This window comes from Desmodus rotundus, chromosome 1 (genome assembly GCF_022682495.2).
Source record: "Desmodus rotundus isolate HL8 chromosome 1, HLdesRot8A.1, whole genome shotgun sequence".
In the NCBI taxonomy this organism is placed as follows: domain Eukaryota; kingdom Metazoa; phylum Chordata; class Mammalia; order Chiroptera; family Phyllostomidae; genus Desmodus; species Desmodus rotundus.
The window spans coordinates 199,128,447-199,154,453 of NC_071387.1; the positions used below are offsets into that span (position 1 = coordinate 199,128,447).

Consider the following 26,007-nt stretch of genomic DNA (forward strand, 5'->3'; position numbering starts at 1 on the left):
TGTCCCCGCAGGTTAGGAGGCTGGGTTTGGGCGCTTTTCGATTGCATCAGCTGGTCCCTTCCGAGCCACGTGGCTCGTGTGCTGTGTTCCCGGGGAGCCCCAGCCCACCTCTGACCCGCCTGCGCTCTCCTCTCCTCCAGACCATCGCTTTTGAGTTCTGTCTTCTCTTCGTGGTTCTCCGATGTCCGAGAAGGCCAGCAGTCCTTCAGGGAAGATGGGAGGCATGGAGAAGCCGGTGAGTGGGGCCGGGAGGCCGGGCTGGGGCTCTTCTTGGTGCCCAGCGGCCCTACCGGGCGGGGGCGGGTGGAGGAAGCGGCTGGGGCACTAGGGGCGGAGGAACTCGTGGGGGGTACGATGAAGCTCCTACGCAAGTCAGAGACCCCTTTCGGAAGGGACCGTCCATACATAAAGCAGGGTGGGGCCTTGCAGGTCAGCTCCAGGCCCGTCCTGTTCTTGCACTGGAGGAAACAGACCTTGAATGAGTTGCTCAGAACGACACATCTAGTTAGAAATAGAGAATTACAGGACTCCCAGACGATTGTTTTTACCTCACCTGAAGCGAGCGCATTGCAGAACCTTACTTAATCCTAAAACCCTGTTAAGGGTAAAAGCTCTAGTTTAAAGAAGAGAAAACCGAGCTCCCGAGATCTGACGCAACTTTCCCAAGTTTGGGTGGTTTATAGTAAAGGGTGGAGGCCAGATGACCTGACAAACTAGAAGAGTTACACACTTTCCTGCTTAGTGCTGGAGGCACGCATCATTTTATTTCCACACACGCTAATCATTTCACCTTTGAACTTTCCCTTAGTGTCATCCGTTGCTTAGGAATATTTCCCAGGTCACTTTCATGCCACCAGGCGAGGTTTTGTTGTTGTTGTTGTTTTATTTTAATAATTAACAAATAAGTGTTAAGTGTTCATTCAGCGTGCTGGGCCAAGCACTTAGGAAGGTGACTAGGACCCAGCCTGGCCTTGAGGGCTTCACATCCTGGTGTGAATAACAGCTTAACAGTCATTTTGCTGTGGGGTTTACAGAAGAGTGAGTGCCAGTTCTGCTTGGGCGGGCTCTGTTGAATGGAGTTTGGAAGAGTGAGTGTAAGTTCCCCGGGTAAACCTGACAGGGCAGGGCTTTCCAGGCAAAGGCAGGGAAGGCAGTGAAAAGGGAACGGGGTGAATAAATTGTCCGTGGGTGGCTTGCAAGAGATATGCCTGAAGAGGGGCCACACCGATAAGAAGGATCTCAGGCAACCAAGAATAGTTGGGCTTGTTTTCTGCAAGTGAAAGTTTTTAAGCAAGGATGTGACAGATATGAATTGTAGTTTTAGAGGTCACTCGGGAGTTGGGGTGGAAGGTGCGTTGGGAAAAGGTAAAGCCACAAGCAGGAGGCTGCTGTCGTAGTCCAAGTGAGAGATTCAGTTAAAGGAGACTCAACCCAGCTCTCTGGTAGGAGAGGTCACTTAAAAGCCACAATTTTCTCATCAATTTTCAGTCCCTGGGTTAGTCTTCTAATCCAGGGACCGAATGGGGAAAATGCATATGCCCACATTCTAAACTGTATTAAATGTAAATTCTAAACTAAATTAAATGTAAAGTGACAAATGGTGCCTTTTCATAGACTTTTTTCCATTTGTATTTTTTCACTTAAAAATGGTATCTTTACTGTTTTGTAACTTGTTTCTTTTTGCTTAATATAGTCAACTTTCCATATGCATAAATATTCTGCTATGCCATTCTTAATTGGAGGTGATGTATGACTATTAAATATGCTATTTTTCTCTTCTATAATAATAATTGCACCATACCTAATGTGTATTGAGTGCTGACTATGGGGTCTTGCACTATATCACATGTATTACCTCATTCAGTCCTCAAAATACCTATGCACTGGGTTTTGTTGTTATCCCCATTATACAGATGAGGAAACAGGCATAGCAACAGTAAATAACTTGATAAGACCCAGTATATATTCTGGAGCCAATACTCAAACCCCCAGTGCTGCCCTGCCTCCTGTCATCTGCCCGGAAACAAGTCAAGGACAGATACTCCACGAAATCATGGGATTCCCAGGAAATACCTATCCCAGCAGTCAGTCCCTGGGTTTGGATTTACCTAAAGTGCACTCTGAGGTGCTTTTTTTCAACTCCCAGATACCCCTGCAGAAGGTAATTCTGTAGCTTCCCTTCACAATTCGGTTCTGTGTCCCAGCTCCTGGGTTGACATTTTAGATTGTTTTTACATAAAGATGTAATATATAAACTCACATGTTTCTGTTCTGTGTTCATGGAAAATTAAGGACAGTTGCCTACTGTCTTCCCCATTGTAGTGAAGACAGAATGGGCCCCAGGGTCCCGAGAGACCTGTTTTAATGTCCCCGCTCTACTTCTTAGCACCTGTGGACTGAAGGGCGAATTGCCCTCTTTGAGCCAGGGTTCTCATTTGTAAAATGGAGAGATATTTAGAACAAAGAAAACTGTTCGTTCTCTCCCTCTTTGCTACTACTCTTACTCATTTGACAGATATCTCACTGACCAAAATCAAAGGCATTTTATCAAAAAGAGAGAATTGATTCTTTTCCCATTTTAAACCTGCACAGACAGATGTACAATTAATTTTTACCCCTTCTCTTACCCAATTCTGTTGACTAGTTATATCATTTCTTTAATGTAGCAAAGGCCTTCGGGGAATCTTGTAACCCTGTAGGTTAGTGCTTGGTTAGAATGGACTTAAATTATGGTCATTATTCATCTGTTGACTGTAAATGAACCTTAAAAGTTTGTTAAATGCAGAATCCCAGAGTAGGGGAAGTTTTGGCTCAGCCTGAAGAGTCATTTATTTTTTTAATTATACAAGTGATATGCTTTATATGATTCAAAAAAAACAACCAAAATGTCCAACTATTAAATGGATAAGTGGACGATGGGATATTATTTGCCAATAAAAAGGAAAGAAATACTGAAGCAGGTGACATGGATGCTCTTGATATCATGCTAAGTGAAGCAGGCCAGGCACCGGAGACCACATGTTTTAAAATGTTTAGAATGTGGAAATTTGTAGAGACAAAGCAGATTAGTGGTGGCCAGGTGCTGGGGGAGGGGCACGGGAGCGATGGGAGCGACTGCTAATGGGTAGAGGGTTTCCTTTCGGGGTGATGAGAATGTTCTCCATCGATTATGGTGATAAATGCACAACTGTGGGCGCACTAAAAACCATGGAATTGTGCACTTTATGTCAGTGAATGGGATGGGAAAATACCTCAAAAAATCCTACTCCCAAAACATAAACATACAGAACTGTAAGAAAGCCTCCCCTTCATATCCCTAGTTCCACCCTCAAAACTTCTGGTGAGCACACAGTTGGCCGCTGTCAACACCTGGGCAGGTACCTTTCCTGCCACTTACAGGCTGTGAGAACCTTAGAAAAGTCATCTGACTTTTTCCAACGCATTCTTATCTGTAAAACAGGAATGATATTAATAATAATAATAATAATAATAATAATAATAGCCACCTCACAGGGTCGCTGTGCAAGTCAGATATGACTGTGGAAGAACTTTGCGAATTGTGAGACTTTGTGCAGCGTGGTCTGCTTTACATTGTTTCTGTCCGGGCGGTCCCAGTGCAGAGCGCGTTTCTGAGAAAATCCTCTTCACAGAATCCCGTACTGTAGCGCAGGGTTTCTCGGCCTCCGTGCTGTTGACCTTGTGTGGACTGCAGAATGGTTTGTTGCGGCGACTGTTCTTAGCGTCCCTGGCCTCTACCCACTAGATGGCAATTGCACTCCCCAGTTGTGAGAACCAAGAATGTCTCCAGACATTGCCAAATTTCCACCGACGGGTGAAGCGGGGAGGGATGCACAGCTTCTGGTTGAGAACCTCTGACACAGACCTCCTCTCTGTGGTCGCCTTCTGGCATGGGATGTCCTCTTCTAGAACTTTCTGTGAGTCCGTGTGCTTCTAATTGAAGTCCACGTTCCTTAGGGTAACTTTTCGTGCTTGCTTCTGTCTGAGCCCTAGTTTGTCTTAACTTTTATTATTTCCTAAAACGATCCTGCTTTGGTCAGCCTGGTTTGGTCTGTTTGTCTCTCTGACTCTGTCACTGTCTTTCTCTTTTTAACCATTTCCGACAGTAAGTTTATGTGCATACCTAGAAGACAGGCCCTCCATTCTCGAAATCCAGCCTGTTGAAATCTCGAAAGCCCTGACTAACACTGTCGTCCTTGCTTACTTGACATCGAATCATAGTGCTGCAGTGGGTTCTTCCCCCTCCTGGAGGTTTTCACACAGATATGCCTTAGTTTCCCTGGAGAGGTTAAATTTGCACACGACAGATTCAACCTTGTGTTGGCTTCTTCTGCAGGGATTAACAAAAAATCATGAACACAGACGCTCTTAGCAGTACTTGTGGAATGAATGGACAGATATTGCACTGGTTTTATTTTCTGAAAACACCTTTACTGAATATGTCACATGCTTGTTTGTGGCTACGTGTTCAGTATATGTCCTTGTAAGCCTGAAACAAGAGTCATGGGAACTGGCAAAATAAATGAAATGGGAGGACTCGAACATTATCAAGTAGCTCCTCTACTGTTCTAGGACTTGTCTTCATTGTAAGTTGTTAACTTGTCTTTGACAGTGGCCACATTTTCTAGTCTTTCAAAGTCAGATTTCACTTTTCAAAAAACAGATGCTAAAACAACATCTCAACTTCTCTGGGAGCAGCATGAAGGGGTGTCACATTAGATCAAACTATAAAACCTTTGTTTTTGCTTATCTAGGCAGGCGCTGGTGAAGAGAAGCGGAAGGAAGAAGGCAAGAAGAAGAACAAGGAAGGGTCTGGAGATGGAGGTCGAGCAGAGGTAAACATTTTGGGGCTGTTGCTGAATTTGACAGGTGGCAGAGCGCTGTCTCAGACTTGTCCTGTGTAAGATGCTCCTGGTTTACGTGGAATTGGAGGACGGCCTCAACGGAAGAATCTGGGAGAAGCATTAGGAGAGCCTGGGAGGGGAAGAGAGACTCGCAGTTATTTGTCACTGAAAAAGGAAAACAACTGAGACATAATTGTGAGATAGTCTGTGGGGTCAGATAAGAAAATCAGAAACAAAGTTGGACAGGAATCTGTAATGACTCACTTGGCCGGTTGGATGCCAGCTGTCTGGTCATTTCATTCAATGAGCTGTTAAAGGGGAGACATTGGCTGTTTGAGCTTCTCCTGAATACAGTGGAAACCAAGAAAGCCACTTCTGGACCCCATTCACACTGCTTCCACCCGGACCTGCTCCTCGAGTTTGGTTGGAAACCAGGACAGATCACCTTGGGGCCTCTAGATTGTAGAGAAGATGCTTTCAGTGTCCTGTGCTCAGACAGAAAGGAACTGGCTTTTCAGAAGTCAGCCCAGAACCAGGCTGGGGCCTGGGCGTTCTGTTTTATGAGGCGGTTAGGCTTGTCTCCCAGCTTTATTTCTGAAGTTGAACTCCTGTGAACTGTGCTTCACTTGTGCTTTAGTCATAGCAACCATTTTATTAGAGACTCTTTAGAAAAAAACTACCAGAATGCAGAGGAACAAAGGAAGAGGCTTTTAAGAAGTGTGCTGTAGCACAACAAACTAGCTGTAAAGAGCCGTTTTTATAAATGCCGCATTGCTGAATCGATGGTGCTTTCATTTACTGAAGGGTATGTTCAGAGGTGATCAAGAATCACCAAGTGTCGCTTAGAGCCCTGCCTGCCTAACCTTCTCTCTTATGGTTTGTCCGCAACATCCCTCTGTAATTGTGGGGGAAATGATTGATGGTGAACTTTAAAATTTGCAAGTGAGTAGAAAAAATGCCTATGTTCCCTAATTTCTTTTTTACACTTTCCATACAGTAGTACATGCTCTTCTGTCACAGCTTGAGAATTAGCCTGGAAATAGGAAACGGTGCAATCAGAGGACTTTTCTGAAAAGAAAATGTTAACAGTGACTTGATTACAGATGTTGGAAATGATCTGTCTGGGAAAAGTGTGCAGTGAGATGTCCACGGCCTTTCTTCCTCCTCCTCCTCCTCCTCCACGCTCCATTGTTTGTGTGCGTTACCCTTAGAAGGGCCATGTGCGGGTCTGTTCTTCTCTGCATTTCCAGGACCCGCCACAGAGAGAATCTGCTCCATGAACGTTGAATACATTATGTTTGACACTGAGTACCTCTGACTAGGAAGTGCCAGGTGCATGTGGAGGTGAACCGCACTAAGATGCGGAGGGTCATGTGGGTGGTAGGACTGAACTGATGCTTCCAAGCAAGTAGGCCCAGGTAGTGTGGCTCATTCAGCCTCAGGGGCTCAGGGTACATGGCTGTAGAGTGAGTGGCTGTGAGCTTTTGGTTAATTCGCTGCGGCTTCACCATCACGGGTTCTGCACTCTGCAGATTAACGAAATACTTGTGCAGAGCCCCTACGTGCGTGGAGAAAGGAAAGGACAGCTTGGGGGGAAACTATGAAGAGATGAGGGTGCTTCCATTTCAAAAGGTAAAGGCTGACAAAAATTATGATTGGAGTGAGAAGGGAATATTGTGTAAGGAAAAAATGTACTACACACGAGAAACTGATAGTTTTAATAAGTTATGTTCAAACAGTGTGGAAGTATATTCTTAATGATATGGCTGGCTATGTTTTCCTTTTTTACTATGATATTTAGGGAAATACTAACCTCTGAGATTGACGGGGTAACTGTGTCACCAAGGATTAGGTGCTAGCTTGTACTCCTTTCAGATGAAGTGTGTTAGGTCAATATGTATTATACATAGAATTGGGGGCAGCATTTAAACCGAGTAAGTTTTAAAGCATGTATTTGAATAAACTGTTATAGCTGATTGATTTAAATCTATGTAAAGATGGAAACTCATGGTAAGATTAAGCCATCTTAATTCACCACCTGCTTTTTGAAATATTTTAAACACCGAGTCTCTATCAGTAGAGGAAGTCAAATCTCTGGTTATTGTCTCCTTTTTTCTTTCTTTGTCAAACTTTTGGGAAGCTGAGTGGGTGTTTTATAGAAAACATTTTGGTTAATTTAATGTATTAGAGACAGCAGTATTATGCTGTTTTCTTATGTTTGCTATTTAAATACGCCCAAGAAGGAAATACTGAAAGATCATGGCCTCTTTGAATTTAGTAAATGTTTCCCCTGAATGAGATCCCTTAAGTCAAATAAATTTACAGTTGGTTAATTAAAAATTATGAGTGGACGTATACTCTGGCCAGCTTCACAGATCATCCCTTGAATAAACTAGAAACAAAATGGAAAAGCCAGCCAGTTTGTATTTCCAGGGTTGTTTATCGTTGTACCTGTGAGAGTGTTTAGTTAGAAAAGTCCTGAAGAGAGTATCTTTAAAGAAAAAAATTACATTATGCAAAAAATAGCAAAATGTAGTATCAATACGTGTTCATTTAGAATGCTGGCAGCTGGGTATTTATTGTTATTTATACTCTTCTATTTTAAAAAAATAATAAAATAATAAGAGCATTTAATCTCTTTTTTTACCTCTACTTAGGACATCATTAAGGTAATACTTGTTGGTATTGGCAATCCAGGTACCACATAGAATCACTAATCCTGTTTTGTTGTATTGTCTCTTTTTATTATTTCCCTTTTCTAAAAAGGAAAGCAAGTTATTTAGTGATTATTTATTTCTTCATTTGTTGTCGTGCAGTTGAATCCTTGGCCTGAATATATTAACACGCGTCTTGAGATGTATAATAAACTGAAAGCAGAACACGATGCCATTCTGGCAGAAAAAGCAGAGAAAGACAGCAAGCGGATTACAGTCACTCTGCCGGACGGCAAGCAGGTCGATGCGGAGTCCTGGAAAACGACCCCGTATCAAATCGCCTGTGGAATTAGGTAAAAGCCGCACCCGCCTTGATCTTCTGTCGTTTGTAACTAAACCTTTTAAAAATTATCTTGCCAAGTTTTATCTTCAAGACATTTTTATGTTACTGTTCAATGGTTTCAATGTTTAATTTACATTATTTGGGATTTTTCAAAATCAAAATGATGTGAAGCTTTATAGTCAAGATTCAAAGTTAGTTTCTTAGAGGCTCCATTTTGGTTTTATCTTATGAAGGGTTTTATATTCTTCTATCTTGATCGTATGTCACAAAACCCAAGTAGATTGACTTTCACCTATTTTGACTTAAATGTCTCAGTTCTGAAGTTAAATGAAGGTTGATCATCTCACAGGAGAACATTAAGAAACTACTATGTAACACATGAAAAAATGTGTTAGTTTTATAAATCCGAAAGAGGGCCATATCCAGTCTTAAAACTTCACACTTTTATTGGGTTGGAAAGGAGTCACTGTGAATTAGATGCGTTCTCTGTACTAGACTAAATGCTTTCTTAATTTTAATAGGGTCTTGGGATCAATAGTTGGGTCAGTTTATCAGAAAATGATAAAGTGGGGAAAGCATAAATTGATGCTCTTATCTTATACGAGGTGTTGGAAACTGTGGTCAGAACTTGCTTTTGTCCAGCCCAGGAGCTGAGAATATGCAACAGAGAGCACGTGTGGTGCACAGTCTAAAACATGTCCATAAAAGTAACAATAGTAACATAAAACGTGGGTGTAGCCTTTTACAGGAAAGGTGTGTCAACCTGTGAACAGACGGGGTGGGCAAACGTAGGTTTGTAGTTGTGAGTATGCGAAACGCAGAGTGTATTCTTGTTTTGTTTATCAATGTATTATTTCTATCACAACTATAAACCTACTTTTATATTATTCAGCAACTATAGGTACAGACACAGACACGCATCTCCAAGGCCCTTTGGAGTGCAGTGCCTGTTAGAGTTCTACGTCACGTTAACACACTTGAGAAGCAGTGTGAGTGCAGAATCCCTGCAGATTTTTACCCAGCTACTCCATCCGCACCTGACTCCACGAATGTTTGTAATGACCTGACTTCATCAGGTTTTCCCACAGATTCACCTTGGTTTTCATAGAAACCATAATTCCCTTGTTGTATTATTATTTATTTTTATTTCTTTTTAAAATTTTATTGATTTTATGTTTATATTATTATATGTTGAGTTGAACCACGTGAAATCATATGATTGTCAAAAATGGTTGATTATCATCAATTTTATGTTGTTGAATGTAAGACAAAAAATAACAAGTAAACAGCGTTGGCAACCAACCCCGCTGATCATTGGTCAGCTGGGGGGAGAAGAGGCAGTTAGGCCTCCGTTGAGTCTCCCGTGTGCCGTGAACATTGGTTAGTACATCTTACAAAGAGAGGGGAGTGCTTTAGTTAATTTGACCACTGCTTCTAACTGAAGTACTTCTATTTTATTCCAAAGGGAATAAGCAAGTTGTGACATCAAGCAGATCTCCATATGAGATCATAAATAACTGGGTAGACCCTTAAGTATCAGTTCAGTCTGTCATTTTAGAGGTGATTGTGAAGGTCATTTGATGAAGAGATTCCCCCGTGGTTGCACACTGGTACTGTAGCTGTGTCAGTATTAAAAGTCAGGTTCCCGTTAGTTCAGGAACTTTCTCTCCATTCTATAATATTTTCTTCAGATGACATTGTACTTTGTCAAGTAGCCAGTTGAAAATAATTTTTTGAGTTGAATTACGAAAGACATTGATGAGCTCTAGAGCTGGAGTTAAGTCACTGATCTGCAAGTGAGGGTACTTAAGACATTTTTACAAAAGTCCAGAACAGCTTGTTCTGGGGAAAATTGCAGCATGAATAACAGGCTGTTTAATTAGTAATGAGTGTGAAAGGGAAGAAAAAGAAGGCGTGTTCCATTTGCGTCAGAAGGTTTTTGTTTGGAGTTTTGGTTTTGTTCTAAGTCTCGAAGTATGGATTATTTTACCCCTTCTTTGGAAAATGGAAGTGATCCAGCATGGTCCACGGGTAAGCTTCATTTTCAAAGTAACTCCGTTGCTGGCATCACGTGGCACCATTTTGGACCCTGAAACAAAAATCCTTTTGCTCCTAAAGACTGTAGAGTATAGTAGTTGACTTCTGATCATTTCTCTAGTCTTCTGAAGACTGCTGTATACCAAATTAAACCATTTCTCTCTGCCAAATCCATTGTATATTTTGTGAAACGTTTATTATATTGGCTCCCTTTGATCTCAGGAGAACAGGAAACATTGGGCATAGTCTAGGGGAAATGTAATGGGAACACTGAAAATGGGGAAAGCAGTTATTGTTTACTTTCTCTGTTATTCCATCCTTAGTCCTTAAGAGGGGGAGGTTGTATGAAGTAAGCAGAGCAAGGAGAGAACCCCGCAGCACAGCACCTGCAGCCGGCTTAAGCCTTCTTTCTGGTGGTGTATTTAGACTGACAGCCTGCAGGCAGTACACTTTTCCTTCGTGGGGTAGTGTTGCCTGCTCTCGTTGAGTTGTCAGGACTACTGCAGGCTGCCATTTCTCTCGCGACACATTCAGATCTGCAATCTGACCAGCCTTACTCAATTCTGCTGTAGCCCCGAAGCTCCCGGAACCTCTCTTAACTCACGTCCCCGCTCGCATTCGAGCCCACCCCCTCATCTGGAGCGCTCTCTCATCTCCTTTTCCTCCTGGCCAAACCTTTGACCCTTCGGCTCATTACTTGATCCCCAAGGCCTGTGCAGACCACTCTGACCTCTGCTACTTCCCCTCCTCAGAACTCCTGTGGCTTTTCCACCCACTCGGTGTGGCTGACATCTCACCCCGTGATAACAGCTTGCGTGGTGTCACACTATTAAAAATTTTTATTGAATAATCCTTTATTTTACCTATATATTTGTTATAAATAAAAGCATCTTAGGCATTGGCAGAATCTATTCCGAGGTTAGCATTGCCTCTCAAAAAAAAATTCTATTACATATTTCAAATAGGAAGTAGAACAGGAGGTTACTTAGTATCCCCAGTCCCCTTTTTTCCATTGGAGTCTAAGTAGCTTGGTTTTGTGGAGAACTTCTTTGGAGAAAATAAAAATTAAATCAGGCCATTGAAAATTGTTATTGTTTGTTTATCAGAGTTGTTGTATCTTTAAATAAGCATAAATGTCATAGTGTGTTGAATTTTTAGGGTCTTCTAGTTATATTCTTAGGTACATTAGTACATTTTGGGGGTTTGTTGCCTTTTCCATTTTATTTCAGAGAGATATATATTATTTATATCTGTAATACATACAGTGTCAACATATAATATATAGTGTTTATTTTCCTGTTGTTTGTAAGTCAAGGCCTGGCCGACAACACCGTTATTGCTAAAGTGAACAAGGTTGTCTGGGACCTTGACCGTCCTCTGGAGGAAGATTGTACTTTGGAGCTTCTCAAGTTTGAGGATGAGGAAGCTCAGGCAGTAAGTGTTTATTCAGTATTCACTGAATTTCAGGATGATGATTCTCGTTTGCATTCTTTCCCAGCTGATTACCTCTGCCAATAGGTGACCAGAGTTTATTGATGTCTCATTGTCACATTTGAAATCATCGTTTTTGTCTTTCACTCAGGGAACATAATAAAAGTACTTGCCTGATAAAATCAAGAGGTGAAGTTGAAAAAATTTATTTTCACTACCAGATATTAAAATTGGGAAATCTGGAATTCTTTTAAAATTTTATTAGAAATTGATTAAGCAAGTAAAACTTGTTTTCTACACTGTCAATCAGTACTTAAGCAAGACATATATATACGTTAACAAATTTGAAAATGAAAGTACTTCCTGTATTGGAAAGTTGCTTTCCATATTTTTTCTCATCTTAAAGTGCAAACCTGCTGAAAGCACTGTAAAAACCAACCTGCACATGATGGCAAGGCTTTCTCCTTACTTCTTCGTGACGGTCTGCTACGCAGAGGGAAGTCAAATATGTTGTGTTGTTTTGTTTTGGTGATGGTGGTTTACCTGTGTATGTGAATCATATGTAAGTAAATGTGCTCTAGATTCCTTACGTTTTTAAAGAGAATTTTTAAAATCGTTTGGGTACCTTACTATTATTAAATCCTAAAAACCTTGCTTTGGATATGTTCCGACTCACGTGAATGACCACCTTAAAGCCAAGTACTGCTGTTTGATTTTTAGAGTCCATACGTTTGTCCTTGTATTTTCTGGTTGTGTTGTGGGGTCAGGCTATGCCGCCTCAGTCATTGGGGGCCGACAGGAATAAAGGACACAGAATTCTAAGCGATGCCCCTCAGCTACGTAAAGGCAGAGTGCAGCCCACGGCTGTGGACGCACTGGCTCACGAGCCCCTGGGCCGTGGCCAGCAAGAGGACAGTCACATTGCGAGTGACGATTGTGTTCAGGGAACAGAATCCATCCTGTTTAACTAATGATGCTCATTTGCTTTTAATTAGTTTGAAATAAACCAGGTCATTTCTAAGGTAGAAATTCAATTTAGTAATTAGCATCCTTTTGTTGTGTTGTTTGTGTATAGAATCACTCTGCAGTTTGTAGATTTGTAAATTTAGATTTTTCTGTCTTGGCTTTATTTACAATAAGTTTTATATGTCTCTCTTTATGGCCACATGACCTTAGAGCACATTTGCCCAGTCTCAAACCTTCTCATCCTCCTTTGATTTTCAGGTATATTGGCACTCAAGTGCTCACATAATGGGCGAAGCCATGGAAAGAGTCTACGGCGGGTGTTTATGTTATGGCCCACCGATAGAGAGTGGGTTCTATTATGACATGTACCTTGGAGAGGGGTAAGTTATGTAATTGGATAAAGAAAACTAATGTCTGAATTACCACGGGTCCCTTTGCTGTTTTTAAAGAGTTCTTAATAAGGAGGATGATGTAGTGCTTATTGCTTCCTAGTCACCGAGCATTCCCACTGCTCAAACTTGACGAGTGTAGCAGCTTTCAGCGACATGGAGACTTGTTCTAGGTCAATGGAGGCAGAGCCCTATGGTGTACTGGGAAATACAGTGAAGTCGGTCCTCTTCCCCTTCACACCTGGTGACAGAGGTGGAGGGAGGATTCACTAGTGGGAACAGTGTCCATGGTGACCAAGGCCGAAGCCACTGAAACTGTAAATTATTAAAATAATTTGTGAAAAATATCTAGTTTACACTTCTAATATACAGTGCAAGGGTCTGATTTCTTATGTCAAACCCTTTGAAGTGTTCTAATGAAACATCCCTCCAACCTTTGGAGTGAGAAGAAAGGGATCGAAAGAAAATTTTATACTTTGTTCTCTTTCAGGGGTGTGTCCAGTAATGATTTCTCTTCTTTAGAGACTTTATGTAAGAAAATCATTAAAGAAAAGCAAGCTTTTGAAAGACTGGAAGTTAAGAAGGAAACCCTGTTGGAAATGTTTAAGGTAAATTGAACTGTGCCCTGTGGCGCCCACATGTCTCTTAGAGGTGTCATGTGAAGGCGTCACACCGGGGTTCCACGGACAGAGCTGATGCCTGTTCTTTAGAAGAGTTTAACATTTGTTTTCAACACGTTAAATAGTGACATACTTACAATCCTATAATGTTTTGATAAGATACACTTTGACTTGCATTTTAGCTGTAGTATTTAGGGGTAAAAATTAAAGGAGAGTATTAAAAAAATAGATTTTCCTCTTTTCAGTACAATAAGTTCAAATGCCGGATATTGAATGAAAAAGTGAACACTCCAACCACCACGGTCTACAGGTGAGAATGCGGGTGGCATTAGAGACGGTTGGTGTCTGTGCCACTTTAAGTCTTCATTAAGATTTCTCTCGTTTGGTCCCTAGGTGTGGCCCCCTGATAGACCTCTGCCGGGGCCCTCACGTCAGACACACCGGCAAAATCAAGGCCTTGAAAATACACAAAGTAAGCGATGTAACTTTGAAGACTCTCTCCATATAAATTTATTTGTGTGGTACAGATACATGTGTAAACTTTTATTGGTCTCTCTACCAGTTTTCTTTTGGGTGGATGGTTTTCTCATGCTGTCTCCTGACTGTGGGTGCCACACGTCATTAGCCATTTTTAGCAGAAGTTCTCTCAAGCGGTGGCCGACTGGCCATTCCGCAGCGGAGCACGTCGGGGTGGCGGGGTGGGGATTCCCAGAATCTTGCAGTGACGGGCCCTTGTGGCTCTAAAAGCTTTGAGACTCACTGTGGGAGTATGTGCTTTTGCCCCTCGTGTGTCTAAGGTAATATTTCCCAAGCTGTTCTTGCTAACCAAGCTAATCCTGCCAGTTTATGCTAGTTCATAAGTTCTTTGTGGGTGATTAATAAAACGCACTTCGAATCATAAGAATAATGGAGTCGTAGCAAGAGTGTTTTGTTGGTTTATTTTCCTTCGTGGCTTGCTCGTTTTGGGAGGGTGTCCTTGCCGCGAGCCGTGTGCGTGGAGTTGCGGCCTGAGGGGCACTGAGGCAGGGCGGGCTTTTCTGAGGGGACTTAGCTCCGCCCCAGAGCAACTCGGGGAGGCTTTACTCCGGGGGACTTTTTGTTTCATTTTCTTGTATAAGGACCACTATGGCTTTGACTCACAAGGTGACTATGAGACATAGCATCTGACTCTTCAAATAAGTGAGGCATTTCCGATTTTGAATATCGTTTCATGGTTGATCTTTGTTTTCAGAATTCCTCCACCTACTGGGAAGGGAAAGCAGATATGGAGACGCTCCAGAGAATTTATGGCATTTCATTCCCAGATCCTAAGATGTTGAAAGAGTGGGAGAAGTTCCAAGAGGAAGCTAAGAACCGAGATCATAGGAAAATTGGGAGGGTATGTTAACAAAGAACAATAACGTGTCTAGACTGAGTTTACTTTCATTTGAAGTACAGCTGTATTATTTGGCTGCATTAAGAATTTCCTTTTGAAGAAATGTTACAGCTTTTAAGTATTATTGTACTGCATTTATTTAAGCCATACATTACTTACCGATTGTCTGCGTTACCTTCTAGAGTGCTCAATACTGCACAAAAACTCATCTTAACTGTTCCTTTTATTGGGGACAAATGCCGAAGACCTTCAGTTCTCTGTAAAGGAAGTGTAGCACTGTTCCATAGAGCTGAGAGGTACTTTGGAAATTCGCCCAGTCTCACTGACTTCTTTTTAAGATGTGGAAACTGAGTTCCAGGAAGTTTAATACCCCGAACTTGGTGCCCGAGGTGACAACACAGCAAGTCCCTGCTGGACTCCATGCTGTCATTTCCATTACCCCTCTGCCCCTGAGTGTCTTTCAGACTGGAAGTTAGGTTTCAGATGAAAACCTTTCTTTCTGAAATTGCGTCCCCTCTGGGCCAGGCGTCCTTGGCTGCTGGGTTACGCAGCTTGACCGGAGGCAGCGTCCCCACCACGCTCCCTTGACCTCAGGCACCACGGCCCAGAGTCGGCCCACTGCGTCCCGTGTCCTGTTTCATTATCAGTGTCTCTTTCCAAGGCTCCTTCCTGCCACTCCTACTTCAAAAAAATAAGAAAAATTAAAAACACCCAGATCTTAGAGCTTTGAGGAGTTAAAACCACGAGAGCTGCCTCTGGATAGAAGAGAACTAAGACCTGTGCCCCGTGTCCCTCTTCGGTAAATCTGACTGGTTTCCGGAACGTAGTAGGCAGGGAACTAAGTTGTAAAGAACTGCAGTTTGGTGCCACACATCCGAAATGTTGGCATGTTTTCTTTGAATCAGGAATGGCACAAGTTAAAATACGAGGTATCAGGACTGTATTCTGAACTCAAAAGCACTGAAGTTTATGTCGATGTTATGCACAGATATAAGCATTCCTCGTTTTTCTTTTATCCAGGACCAAGAACTATATTTCTTCCACGAGCTCAGCCCTGGAAGTTGCTTTTTCCTGCCGAAGGGAGCATACATTTATAACACACTTATGGAATTCATCAGGGTAAACCATATTCGTTATTTTCTTTTGTAGACTTGGGACATAAATTGATTTTTATTAAATAAGGTCTGCCAAAAGGAAAGATAACCTTCTATTTAAAAAGAAACATTTAAAAGAATAAATAAAAATGGAAGTCTTGAGCTCATAAAATTTTTAAAAACTTCTTTCTTCCTAATACATGATTTTGTCCATATGGATGTGCACACAGAGAAGCCAGTGACCTTGAACTAGGACTTGTAACCCTTACACAGGAGCTCTGTGTGCTCTTTGACCTTTCACTAATATTTTCCTTGAAAAAGCAAGTCTGTACTTGTTTTTTTTTTCTTGGTAAATTTTGAAGTATTTAAAGCGTATGTTTATAGAGAATAATACCATCAGCACCTATATACTGATGACCTAATTTAACGTACATTTGCATGAGATCATGTTGGAAATACAGTCATGTGTACACGAAGGGGGAAACCAGTTCCCCTTTGGGCCACTTCCTGATCCATTTCCCTCTCCAGAAGCAGCTGTCTTTTGAAGTTAGGGAGGGTCCTTTTTATCCATGTTATTGTTCATCTACCCCATACGTATGTATCCCAAATTGTCGACGTGTTCAGATTTACGTGCACGAAGTCTCACTGTGTGTCATCAGAATTGTGATGCAGTTCTGGTGACTCCCTGTTACTCCATTACAGGGCTGCCCCAGTGTGCCCTCCCCTTTATTGGTGGACACGGATGTGACTGTTGGTTTTGTCACGTTACTGACTGCTGTGGTAGGGTCGTTTTGACCAGCCTCCTTCCGCGCACATGCGAGAGTTCCCTCTTTGGCATACGCCTCCCAAGTAGATTATAACATACGTGTATCTTAAACTTTACTCTAGAGTATGAATTTGCTCTTTAAAGTTTTGCTCCCACCAGAAGTATGAGCATTAATTTCTACGCGTGTGTTCTGTTTGTTTCCTAAAAGAGTGAATATAGGAAACGAGGATTCCAGGAGGTGATCACCCCAAACATCTACAACAGCCGCCTGTGGGTGACCTCGGGCCACTGGCAGCACTACAGCGAGAACATGTTCTCCTTCGAGGTGGAGAAGGAGCAGTTTGCTCTGAAGCCCATGAACTGCCCGGGACACTGGTATTCAGCAGCTTTGAGTTTCTGTTGAAGGTTCTCCAGGGCTGCATTTAGTCCTAGATTGCTTTTCTTCCTTGGAAAGAATTTGTCTGAAAACAAATTTTATACTCCTCTGTACAATTTAAATGCTCCTCTGATTACAGGAGGAGCTGTCGGGAGCACTCACAGGACTATTGTGTAATTGTAATTTCTTCTGCACCTGATTGGTCCTCAGACCTTTAGACACTGAAGAACGCCGCTGGGGTGACAGCAGTGAACAGGCGGAATAGAAAACAGGGAGCCTGGGTGTGGGGTATAGCAACTTCTCCAGGATTCTTCTTGCTGTTGTTTTATTTATTTATTTATTTTAAAGAAATGTGTTCTATGAAAACCTAGGGCTAATGAATTAACATCTGTGGGAAATCTTTGTCTCGGGGCTCTCCCGCTTTCTGTCCTTCTTGACAGTTGGATGCACTGGAACAGCATGGCAGGGGGGACTAGGGACAGCCTTGACTCCAGGCCGCTCGGTGTGCACGGCTCCTCACAGCAAGGCCTCAGGCAGAGTCGCTGAGAGAGGAACGTCCATGGGAGCTGGGTTGTAGGTCAGGAGACCAACTGAGTTCATTCTTCCAAGGGCCAGAAGCACCTTCAGACTAGCAGGGAACCGAAGCACTTGGGGGAGCGGAAGAAAGCACAGGCTTCAGTTTCTAGAGTTATGCATGATTTGTATGCAGCTAAATCTGTTTTTTGTTGTGGTTTATTTTTTTTATTTTTTTTTAATATGAGCCTTAAAGGCTGTCCTCAAAATAACGGAAATACTGAGCACAAGCATATATGACTCCAGACTTAACGGGAATAAATTTGTTCTTTCTTAGTTCTGGATGGTGGTACTACAATTTTTTAAAAGATTTTATTTATTTATTTTTAGATAGTGGGGAAAGGAGGGAGAAGGGAGGGAGAGAAACATCAATGTGTGGTTGCCTCTTGTGCACCCACCACTGGGGACCTGGCCTACAACCCCGGCATATTCCCTAAATGGGAATTGAACCAGTGACCCTTTGGTTTGCAGGCCGGTGCTCAATCCACTGAGCCACACCAGCCAGGGCTAGATGGTGGTGTTATAATTTATTGGCTGTTTTTTTCATGCCAGGGCTTATGTTGTTGTATGAAGCCCAGGATTTGAGAAACACTGCTTATCTGAACAACTTGGAATCAGTGGCTTTTTGACAGCCTTTCCTAACATAGTAGAGAAGTGGTTTTATTGTATTAAATGTCGGTGGGTCTTATTTTTCTCTTCCTTCAGCCTTATGTTTGATCATCGCCCGAGATCCTGGCGGGAGCTGCCTCTGCGGTTAGCCGATTTTGGGGTGCTCCACAGGAACGAGCTGTCGGGAGCGCTCACAGGACTCACGCGGGTGCGGAGGTTCCAGCAGGATGACGCCCACATATTCTGTGCTATGGAGCAGGTGGGGGACTTTGTGGGGTAAAATGCATTGAAAGAAACATCAAGGAAGTTGAGGAAAATTACCGCTGTGTCGTTTTTCTTTCATTTAAAGATTGAGGATGAAATAAAAGGTTGTTTGGATTTTCTGCGTACAGTGTATAGCATATTTGGATTTTCTTTCAAATTGAACCTGTCTACTCGCCCGGAAAAATTCCTTGGAGATATTGAAGTCTGGAACCAAGCTGAAAAAGTAAGTGGTGTTTTTCAGGGCGCTCGAATTCTGTTTGAATGAAGTTGGCTCCCTCCGCAATGTAAGAAAGCTGAGCCTCTTTAAATGGATAAAAGCAAAAGGAAATTGGAAATGGTTCCTAGGTTTGAGTAAGCTAGTTTTTTCTGTATGATTTTCTGTCTAGAAATACTTCGATGTGTTTTCAGTCATCAAGCTGTAACCTTGAAAAGGGATTTGTACGTGAGCAGGTTTAAGTGGGCAAGATGACAGAGCAGAGAATAGTGACCTGGGAAAGCATCATGGTATTTTTGGTCTCAAATTAGATCAGGAGAAGTTGCAGAGGAACAAAAATTAAACTCGATTTTGCTTTATCTTTAGCAACTGGAAAATAGTCTGAATGAATTTGGTGAAAAGTGGGAGTTAAACCCTGGAGATGGAGCTTTCTATGGTCCAAAGGTCAGTACCAACATAGATTTGAGTGATGTGACTTTTATTTCCGGGTGAAGAGATTGCTTTAAGTTTTAAAAAAGGGGAGGAGCCAGCCCCGATACAACTATGGAGTGCAGCTTCAGTGTAGACAGCGTCTTACAATAACCCAATCTGTGCCTCAGATCGACATCCAGATTAAAGATGCCATCGGCCGGTACCACCAGTGTGCGACAATCCAGCTGGACTTCCAGTTGCCCATCAGGTTTAATCTTACATTTGTAAAGTGAGTTTCCAGCGTCTGTTCTGAATATTCTTCCAGGACATGTCATGATGTGTGTGCGTGTGTGTTTACATACATAGAAATAAAATAATGTAAAATAAAGGTGTGTGTGGGTGTGTGGGTGTGTATGTATATATGGAAAACAATTATTTTTTCTTTCTAGCCATGATGGTGACGATAAAAAACGGCCAGTGATTGTCCACCGGGCCATCTTGGGATCAGTGGAAAGAATGATTGCTATCCTCACGGAAAACTACGGGGGCAAATGGTAATTGTCATCAGAGTTTCCTTCTTTTCCTATCAGGCAGCGCAGATTAGCTATAAGCAATGTCTGCTGTCCAATTCAGTTACGTGATGGAAAGGGAGAATCGTTGCAATCAGTCACTTCTAATTAATGACAAGTATTCACAAAGTGAGGAATCACAATTAGAACCCAAATTTTTTAGCTGAAAGAATATTTCTTGGGAGTAATTATTTTTATGTCACAGTTTGATTTTGTTGAGTGTTATATAATACTTTCTAATTAGGAATTATTATTCAGGAAGGAGCATATTTGTTATTTTGATTGCTTTTTGAGCAATTTGATGTTTCTGTCTGTGTAAACAAGAGTAGGCTTTGGCTTAGCACGCTCAGTATTGCTGACGGTGACAGGCAAGTATTTTGACACTCTTTAGCAGCTACGTGGTTTTTAAATTGAGAGTACAGACTCCAAGCCAATCAACAGTTTTGTGTCGTTTTTTCATAAGATCATGTTCTTGCCGGAAACATATGAGCACACAACTTTCATTTTATTTTCTAAGCAGTTTTGTCTGGGCCCACGCTTTGTAAAGCCAATAGAAAACAGCACCAAGTTATAAAACACCCATTGCATAGAGCCCGCTGTACTAATTGTGTTGATACAAAACTTCTGTGAAATGTTGTAAATCTGTTTTGTCTCAGAGCAGTCATTTCCGTTTTCTTTATAATTTGGTTAGTTTAGACATGAAGGGGAGTTTGTCATACTTGTCAGTGAAATAAGATAATCTGTTTCAGTTATATTTCACAGAATCAAAGCAAATGTGGGAAACACTCTCTCCGTGACATCTAGGGAATAGGGGGACCCTCAGCTCGTTGTTCTGCCCAGCCGGTGGCAGGTGGGAAAGGCCACAGCTGGGCGGGTTTCAGTGCCTACTCCAGCCTTTTCCTGATGTAGCAGAACAACTTGGAGTAGAGGCACGATCGAGAGGCACACTGACATGCCTGCAGCTTCGGGAGGGCTTGACAGCTGCAACACCCGAAAGGGAGAGGTGCGGGTGGGTCATCTTTTACTAAGTAGTGAAACACACTCACTCTTACCACGTACCTGCTCCTGTTACCATCCATTTCAATGTGCCGGATGCCGCAAAATGGATCTTGAATGAAGTAAAGGCAGTTTGTGCTCCCCCCATGGAGAATAAGTAATAAAACAATGCTTGGGCGAAATAACTTTTTAAATAAAATAACTCAAATCACTAAGTGTGGTTCTTTAGCAGCTCGTTAACCCCTGTGGCAGCCAGTGCGTGCTGTTCTCTTCCCTGATGCATTGAAGTGGGAGGCATAGTCCGTGCCCCCGATTTGCTTTGCCATCTGCTTAGCAAGACAAAACTTCAGTTACAGATTTTTTTTTTTAGGGTTTTTTGCTCCTTCATCTTCCTTTATTTTAGTCTTTATTGGATATTGAAAAAAAGCCATGTTTTTGAAGGGGGGCCTTGTGTGTTTCAGAAAGAGAGATGGAAGAGTAGACTAACAACGAATGTGCCATCCTTGTTTAGGAAAGTCCACATTAAATATTTTTAATTTCTTCTTAAGGCCCTTCTGGCTGTCTCCTCGCCAGGTAATGGTAGTTCCGGTGGGACCAACATGTGATGAATATGCCCAAAAGGTAATCATTAAATATACGACTTTTTGTTCAGTGTAACATCTGTCATTCGGCTTTTCAAATTCCATAAGCTATATCCTTGGTAAATCAAGCTGCTTATGATATAAAGAAACGTTACTGTTTTCAGTGTTACTATCTTAAGCGTGAATGGATTGCATGACCTCTTTACTGCTTTTCTACATGGTTCCGTGATCAGAAGACATAGTTTGCGTGGTGTTTTATGTGCGCTTCTGTCTTCTTTGTTTTTTGTTAGCAAATAGCCAGTGCCTCAATGTGAGATACAAATTCAGGTGCATAATGCAGTGTAACTTGCTCTAGTTGCTCTTTGACTCCAAGAGTAATTTGGCTTCATTTTTAATGCAAATTTCTTCAGGTATTTGAAACCCTCCTTTAATGGCATGCCAGACCAATATTTTGCCCTGCCCGCCAACAAACTGCCTTACTAACAGGTGTAGAAATATCCCTTCATTCGTCACACCCTGCAGATGATGCTAGTCTGTTTTGTTATAGCAACAATTGTATACTAAGAAATACTAAATTATTGAAAGTTATGTTACTAAAAAGCATTGTTTCACAGTTGCCAGTTAAAAGTAATGGTTAGTTAAAGCAGACAAAACTCCAGGTGTCATTGTGTAGTCTTGTAACATCCAGACCACGTTTCCAGATCATGTACATAACTTTCACTCAGGCCTCACCTGTGGTCCTTAAGGAATAAATGAACATTAAACCGGCTAATGAGCCAGCTGTTCTGACATGCCGTATTCCTGTACTGCACGCTGTAGTGGTAGCTATAGATAATGGGAATCAGCTGTGTTTCATGGGTAATTCATTGTACTTCACCTTGTATGCACTACGAAAGCTCGTTCAGTAGGAAAAGGTTCATATTAGTTATTTCATTTCTTGGCTGGAAACAAGGCTGACCCCCTCCCCTTTGGGGGTAGGGTGGCATTTAAAACTATTTAGGGTGGGTTTTTATTTTGTGATTTTTAGGTTATATTGACTGAAGGTGGGGGGTTACTGGGGCTTAATGCCTAGAGACCAGAGGTATTAAATAGTCATAATTACGGGGCCACTTCTCCACATGCAGAGTAGCCCAGCTCACCTGTGCACAAGGCCTGCATTGAGAATCTAAGACTTTATTCTTACAGTAGGTCACAGCAAAAGTGTAGTCTTATCCTGGTATTCTAATAAACTGTGTAAGACCCCTTGGAACTTTGCATAACTTATAAAATCCCGACAGGTTCACTGGTTAATGATGACTAAGGCATGAAAGCCTATTAGTGAAATAAAAATGCTTCATTCAGATCTTTTTGTTATATTTGTGGTAACTGGTTGACAGGTAGATGAAAAATTAATCTAGTGTATTTAATTTACAATTAATACAGTATAATCTAGCATTTTGGGGGGGAAAGGAAAATATTGTTTACTTAATACACAAAGACGGGAGACAATAAAGTGAAATTAGTATTTTTTAAAAGGGGAAGAAGGCAATCAATAATAATAATAATGTCTAATGCAGTTCGGCCACTTTAAATTCCTGGAAGTTTATTTCAAGATGTTCTGATTTGATCTTTGGTTCTAACTTGTTCATCTGCCTCCTTCATTTCATAAGCTTTTTTTCCCCCTTTTTTGGGGGTGAATTTTCAATATACATGGGTATATAATGATGTGAAAAGAACAGTTGTTAGCCTGCTTTTTGGCATAAGACAACTTAGAAAGGAGAAAAGAGGCTACCTTTTATTGAGAACAAAATAACCTGATGGTTAGTTAATGATATAAAAAAAATCCAACAAATAAATTTGTTTCAACACATTTAAAGACTAGTTCAATCAAAGGGAGTTCAATTAGTAGCTCTCCAGAAATAGTTTCATTTCCTGGTATTGAATTACAACCTGGTAATGTGTCCATTTCCTAAACCGTCAATGTACCCAATATTTACATGTTATCTCCCTTATCACATTGTGAAGGAACACACCATGTTGTGCTTGTATCCCCCATCAGGCCCCTGAGAATGGGAAAAATCTGTTCCCTCTTGTGTTTTCGGTGATTAGCTCGGTGCTCCGCACGTGGCAGGAAGAGCTTGCAGGTGCGCAAGGGGGCAAGTGCAGCAAGCAGGAAGTCGTTGGAAGGGGCCGAGATATGAGATGGGGCCTAACAAGCTTCCTTTCGGTCAAAAAGGAAATCAGCCTTGAGGGAAAAAAATTACTTCTTCATATTTCTTGAACTTGATATTTTCTTTTATTAAGTTATTCTTAGAGACTAATTTTTAATGCTTACATAATTTCCCAAAGTACAGGTTAAATAAAATCATTCAAGTTCAAAATATAATTCTCACTTTAGATCTGAAGAATTTTTTGTCTCTGTTTAAACAGGTGCGGCAGCAGTTCCACGATGCCAAACTCATGGTGGACATCGATCTGGACGCGGGCTGCACGTTAAATAAGAAGATCAGAAATGCACAGTTAGCCCAGTATAACTTCATCCTAGGTAAGAAAGGGAACTGCCCAGGAAGAGCTGCAAACCTTAGGAAACCTCTGAAATCTGGAGGCTTCGGCTTAAGACAGTCGTGGTGGTCAGTTTAGTTCCTTTCAATCCTGATTCTTAAACTATTAAGTTTGTTCAGTTGGTATAAGAAAGGAAAATTTCAGTGTGAAAAAGAATAATCTCTATAAAGATCTGTCTAAAAGTTTTCTCCCTGTTCATCTTTTATTTCTTCAAGTGGTAAGTTCTTACTAAGTTGCCTGGACTAAGCAACTCAATAAGCACAGCAGTTTCAGTCATTACAAACTGTTGGGGTTTTTTAATGAGTAGATTTTTTAAAAATCAGTTGCTCGACTCTGTATGGTCACCTGTACATTGCAATCAGAAGCTATACAGGGTAGGGTGGTTTTTGGGCCCTGGGATCATTTCTGTTTGAGTGTCCAGTGAGGACTCCTGTTGTCTTTCGTTTCAGTGGTGGGTGAGAAGGAGAAGACCAGCGGCACGGTTAACATCCGCACGAGAGATAACAAGGTGCACGGAGAGCGCACTGTTTCCGAAACCATCGCGCGGCTGCAGCAGCTCCAGCAGTCCCGCAGCAAACAGGCGGAGGAAGAATTTTAATGAAGAACTGGGCCATGACTGGCTCAGTGGGAAAAAATGAGCAGTTTTTCCATAACGTCCACTTTGTACCCTGGAAAACGTTAGTGTGTACTGGACTTGGCGGAGTCTGCGTGAGTGACTGCGGGGGTGAGCGTTTTTTGTCCTGGACAGGTTTCAGATAATGTGATTCTGAAGGAGATAATTAAAAGAGACACATTAAAATGATTTGATTCCTTAATTATGTGAGCACTGAGAATAAACCATGAGGAATGCTTCACTGTGATGAGGGATAACATTTTTGTGAATTTCATGCAGTTGAAAAATAAAATTTTTCAGTTTTGATTGGATTATGATATAAAAACAAAAATTTTAATTCCTGTAAGTTTCAAAAGACTTCTCTGGACTTCACGTGCATACTACACGGGTCCCTGGAACACACTGCATGACTCAGTGTTTACCTTTACGGTTTTACAGCAGACGGGGTGGAGGGGAGCAAGTCTCTGGGGTGTGCTGGTCTCCGATGGGGCAGGAGCTGGGTGCCAGCTTCCTGGTGACAGATACTGTTTTCATCTTCAGGCGTGCCACCTCTACTTCACTTCTTGGAGAGAAACCTTTCAACAATTAAAACCACTGTTCTGGGCCATTCGGTCTCCTGTTATGCAAATTCCCAATCCTCTCTTAAGGGATAATGTTTGAATTTTTCTACCAGTGAATGGTGATTGAAAGAACACCACAAAATAAGGAATTCCTTGCATAGCTGTATATGAATTTCTGTAATACAATCATCTTTAAAAGGCAACATCTTGGCAGTTTTCTCATAACCCCAATAGTGGGTTTGCAAGGGTCACTGAAAGGCAAAGCCAGTTTGCATAGATTACCCCTCACTTTAATTAAGGAGATACGATCTTTAATCAGGAAGGTTTTTGAAATTTCATAATTAAGCCTTGCTTCTGACTGCCTTAAGACTTAGCCTTTGATAGGTTTGTGATTCATTATTATGTATGTCTTGAGAGAAGCTATAACCGAATCATGAACATCTAGTCAGAATCATTTTAAAACAATGTTTTATTTCTTTAAAATTCACAGTATCTTTGCTTGGATATTTCTTCAGTTTTAAAAATTTCATATTACAGAATAATTTTGTCGTCCAAAGACCAACTATGGTTTTAGCTGAATTTTTCTTACCTATTTTATACTTAAAAGTAATAAATGGCTTGCTTGTACAATATATTAACAATTTCTTGAGACATTTACAGAAGCTTTATAAGTCTTTAAGAACTTAAAGATACAAAAGATACAGTAAAGACAGAGGTTGACAGAACTGACACCCAAAGAAACTGGTCTGTGACCGGCCCCTGAGCCAACTCCTCACTTGCAGCGGAAGCACTAGGGGACCACCCACAAAGGGCTCTTACAGTCTGCAGGCTTATCCCATCAAAGCTCTTCTCTGTAGTCTGTTTTGTTTGCTTTCCTTCTCTTTTCTGGTAAGCAGTGCCTGTTCTATTTACTGACTCATTCATCTGTTCTGTTCAGGCATGTAACGAAAGACCCCAACAGCTAAACCTTTACTGAGCATCTAGTCAATATATTGAGTGGTATCTTGGTAATTATATATGGGAAAAAATTGAGAACAATGACAGCGAAGTCGCAACCACTGTGTGATAAATTCTGTAAAGACAGGTTTGGTGACTTCTGGCCAAGAGGGAGGCATAGGTAGACACACTGCGCCTCCTCGCACAACCAAACGAAGGATAACAAC

The 26,007-nt window shown here is 41.6% G+C and overlaps 1 protein-coding gene across 1 annotated transcript; it reads left to right on the forward strand.

The window, feature by feature from the left end:
* The first annotated feature begins 35 nt into the window (after positions 1–35).
* TARS1 (threonyl-tRNA synthetase 1) lies at positions 36–24,595 on the forward strand. The gene is made up of 19 exons (XM_024578515.3): positions 36–235; positions 4,773–4,853; positions 7,679–7,869; positions 11,207–11,330; positions 12,552–12,673; positions 13,173–13,290; positions 13,548–13,612; positions 13,696–13,774; positions 14,534–14,680; positions 15,698–15,796; positions 16,746–16,912; positions 18,192–18,354; positions 18,445–18,582; positions 18,940–19,017; positions 19,173–19,273; positions 19,434–19,538; positions 21,098–21,170; positions 23,540–23,654; positions 24,121–24,595. Exons 1-19 carry the CDS (start codon positions 182–184, stop codon positions 24,267–24,269), a joined length of 2,169 nt encoding a protein of 722 aa, XP_024434283.1. The 5' UTR covers positions 36–181; the 3' UTR covers positions 24,270–24,595.
* Positions 24,596–26,007: the final 1,412 nt, after the last annotated feature.